This window comes from Eurypyga helias, unplaced genomic scaffold (assembly GCF_000690775.1).
Source record: "Eurypyga helias isolate BGI_N326 unplaced genomic scaffold, ASM69077v1 scaffold20008, whole genome shotgun sequence".
NCBI classification, from domain to species: Eukaryota; Metazoa; Chordata; class Aves; order Eurypygiformes; family Eurypygidae; genus Eurypyga; species Eurypyga helias.
The window spans coordinates 14,661-18,909 of NW_010265399.1; the positions used below are offsets into that span (position 1 = coordinate 14,661).

The window sequence follows — 4,249 nt, forward strand, 5'->3', positions numbered from 1 at the left end:
TGCCTCACCGTCAAAACCAAAATAAAGCTAAAAGTTAAACGTTACATGATACGGTTTCTGTTTCCTACTGGAGTTGAGATGTACTGATTATCCAGGTATATGTACTCAAGTATAAATTCTCATATTTGAGAAAGGGATTAAAATATGATACATAATGTAGAAGTTGCAAAGGTGATAAATAGATTTCCAAGATTAAACTGTTATTTCTTAAAAATTCTTACTGAAGTCTTAAACTAGACTTCTTACTTGTCTGAAATTTACTAAGGCCATTAGGACTATAACTCTGTACAGGACCTAGTATAGTAAAAAGAAAGTAGGAGGAGTCAAAGTTTTATGTTATCCTGAATTTTGTTCACATTAAAGTTATTAAAATGCCTTTCTTTTTTGTTTTTTCAGATGGCACCTCCAGGTTCATCAGAAGGCCTTCATTTATCCTTGCCAGTGCAAAAGCTGACTGGTACAACTAAATATTTTGGGTGTTGGTCAAATATATTAGTTACAAAATATGTTTGTATTAAAATTTATTAGAAATAAATAATTAATGTATTGGAAACACAAAGGCACTGTTTATCCAACAGAAAATTTCAACAGGCTGGATTCTTGAAGAGAAGTTAGATGTGAGTTTGCTTCTGGCAAAATGTATTTGAAAAATAGAAAATAACTAACTAGTGTACATAAGCCCAGCTTTTCTTAAATAGCCCCAGGAAAAAAAAAAAAAACATAATTACGGAATTCAGCACCAGTAAGGTCAATTAAATGAGAGTGTAAGTTTTTTGCTTCTGCTTCTCTGAAATTCAAGGAATGTAATAAATGGCTTTGGGTCTGCTGGTAATTTATACTCAAAATGGTACTCTGCTAGTAAACTCTTTTTCTTCAGAAGCTCGCCAGACTTGATGCTAACCTAAGATAGAATTTTGGTGTAAATATTTCAAACCTAACATCTAGAAAAAACATTATCTTCATTGTGCTTTACGGTAAGCAAAGCTGCACAGGTGGTAGCCACGTACAAAGCTTTCAAGTAATATGGAAATAGAGTAACAAAACCTGTAGGATAAGGCTGTTCCTCCTGGTCAGCAATCACAAAGCGAAACAGTCTGCCTCTGCAATGAAAATATTTTGTGTCTATATATAAAGCCATTATTTTAATATATTTTTTCCAACATATTTCATTTATCTTCTGCAGTATGTTAATTCAATATTGTTAGGACAAACCTAATTTTTTCCTAATGAATTTTATGTTAATTATCCATTTAATCTGGCAAAAAAAGTTGAAGGAAATATGCTATTACAGCAAGACTGTACCACATTCTAAGTCATGTGATACATTACTTGAAGTACCCTAATAAGTTTGGGATTTTTTTCTTCTGTTTTTGTGATAAATTTGTTTGGGTTTTTTATTTTTTTAATAGGCAACCAAAATGCTGTTTGCAGAAAGAGAGTGGAGTTGTCAAATGATTGTTCTTTGTCTGGACCTCAACAGTTGCAATTTTCTGGTGTTCCCATTTCATCAGATACAATAACTTTACCCAGGCATCAACCGTCTCCTGAACTGAAGAGAATTTTCTATGATAGTATCTTGGAAGAATACCAGTGTGCAGATGAGGAATGCTCCTGGAGCAGTGTAACTCTTGCAGACCTGTATCCAGCGATGGTAGGGATACTTACAAGGCTCATGACAAAGCAGTCTCGGAGAAGAGAGTTAAAATACATATTTGGACACTTAAGACACAAAAGATGGCATTCCAGAAGACCAAAGCTCAATGTCACTGTAGACAAAATAAGAGGGTTCAGACCTCATAAACCGAAGCAAGCACTACCCAGCATATGCAGCAGTAGAAGTGAAGACATCCATAATCAAAATTTTGTTAAGGACAACAGAGCACATTGTGATAACAGGTGTTCCATTAATAATTTATCTGATCTGGTACCTTATTCTTACATCGATACAAATGAAAACAAAATGGACTACTCTGACTCAAGTTTGGAACATCATTTGGTATTTGGAGAAGGCCAAAAATTCTCCAGACAGACTCTTTTTCCTAATGTTATGGCTAGAATGGGAGAGACTTTTCTAGTTGAAGACGAGTTGCAGGCTGCTGTCTCACCCGTGAATTCAGTGTGCAAAGAAAATGAAAAATTGCCTTACAAATGTTCCTTGGAATATCGTTTTATACCATCTACTGCCAGTTCAGGCTCAACAGCGCTTCATCTGGTAAACGACAGTAAAACTCAAAAAACTGACTTCCCTTGTGGTAATACCTCAGAATTAGGTTCACCTGCTTGCAGCTCTTACGGCAATAGTAACGCTTCTAAACCTGTTGCAAACTGTTCTCTTGCAAGAGCATCAAATACTTTGCTCATAAATCCGGAAAAAATAATTTCTGAAAGACGAATTTCTTTCCAGCGCCAACACTCATTTTCCTCATTGCCTATGGACCAGAGTCCTTCCAGGATGCCCCAGAAACATGAAGATGCATTCGAAAAACTCTACTATAAACTGTGTTCCAAAGAAATCAAAAAGCCTTTGACATTGACAAGACCTCTTTCAAGTTCACAGAAACTTGAAGAGAAAGGAAAGCTAGTGAAGAGAAATCTAAGTGATTCTCTGATGTGCAATACACAGTACGATAGAGAATTTGACAAGATCTATGAGAAATTGTGTAGTGAGACTGTTCCAAAACTTTCTGGATTTCGGAGAGCTTCAAATTTAAGGAAATATGAAGGAATACAGGTGTCTGAAACTGTAAATGCTCTTGTTAACTCGCCTGTTCGAACTTCATCTACAATTCCCAGAGCTAAAAGGTTAGGAAATTTTCCAAATGGTCTTCTTTGTTCACCAGTAAAGCGACTGAAAAGTACACCAGAACATTATTTTCCTTCAACAAAATATCAACAGTTTTCTCACAGAAAAATTGTTAATCTTCAGAGAGTTGACCTGGATTTTTCGAGCACATACAATGGCAGTTACCCCAGAGTTTTTGACAGTCACAACTCTTCGAGTCAGGTACTTAAGGACCTTGTAAAAAAATGATTGTGTATTCTTTGCTGATATTTGGAGAAGGACTTTAACCAGCTTCCAGCTCTAATCTTTTTTTTTAAGTAGTGACAGCATATTTCTGGTGCTATTTGGTCAGTAGGGTTGTTTTACAAATTTCAGAGACATTTATTTGCTAAAACATAAGTTTATCAGGTCTACTGGATCATGTGAGGAAGCTCACTATATATAATAACTTTGAAAATGGTTATAAAAATATTTTGTTAAACTTTAATAGACTGTGTCACTGGTTAAAATAATCTCAAACAGTGACCCTGTTAATTAGGGTGTTGTCCTTCTGAAATAATGTTTTATTCGTTTTATAGATGAAGAAGCTGAGGCCAAAAAATTAAGTGTTACTAAGTTCTATTGGAATCATTAGACTTGTAGTTTTAAATATTCTATCACGCCCTTATTTCCAGGTTCCCAGTCATTTCTTCCAAGGCAAGCTGTGAAATATGTGAATTTTTCCATCAGTGTAATCTGTTGATGCTTTATTTTTAGAATTCTGGATTTCGTGCTTCTTCAAATAAAACTTTTCCTGGTATTCCTGGTACTTCCTTGCAAGGTGAGTTTCAGACATTTCATGAAGTAGTACTCTAGCAGTCACAAGCACTTCTTCAAACGGTAAATATACAGATCTCAACAGGCCACTGTCTAGGTGACTACTCATGTTCCTCAGTAATTATTTGGTGTGTTCCTTCAAGTAAGGAATCTATACAGAAAAGGGGTTTGTGAATTCATAGAATCACAGAATGGTTTGGGTGGGAAGGGCCCTAAAAGCCCATCCAGTTCCACCCCCCCTGCCATGGGCAGGTACACCTTCCACTAGACCAGGTTGCTCAAAGCCTCATCCAGCCTGGCCTTGAACACTTCCAGGGATGGGGCATCCACAGCTTCTCTGGGCAACCTGTTCCAGTGCCTCACCACCCTCTTCGGGAAGAATTTCTTCCTGATATCCAATCTAAACCTCCCCACTTTCAATTTAAACCCGTTACCCCTTGTCCTGTCACTACAGGCCCTTGTAGAAAGTCGCTCTCCAGCTTGCTTGTTGGCCCCTTCGGGTACTGGAAGGCTGCTGTAAAGTCTCCTTGGAGCCCCTTTTTCACCAGACTTAACAAGCCCAACTCTCCCATCCTGTCCCCATAGCAGAGGTGCTCCAGCCCTCTGAGCATCTTCGTGGCCTCCTCTGGACTCGCTCCAACCAGTCAATAT

General features: G+C 37.3%; 1 protein-coding gene across 1 annotated transcript in view; it reads left to right on the forward strand.

Annotated features, from left to right (window-relative positions):
• HJURP (Holliday junction recognition protein) overlaps window positions 1-2,711 on the forward strand; it is a gene marked incomplete at its 5' end in the record, with an annotated part of 17,365 nt that extends 14,654 nt beyond the window's left edge. Inside the window, 3 exon segments of the mRNA XM_010156736.1 lie at window positions 397-457; window positions 1,410-2,629; window positions 2,631-2,711. Of these exon segments, the coding sequence (XP_010155038.1) occupies window positions 397-457; window positions 1,410-2,629; window positions 2,631-2,711 (1,362 nt within the window).
• Window positions 2,712-4,249: the final 1,538 nt, after the last annotated feature.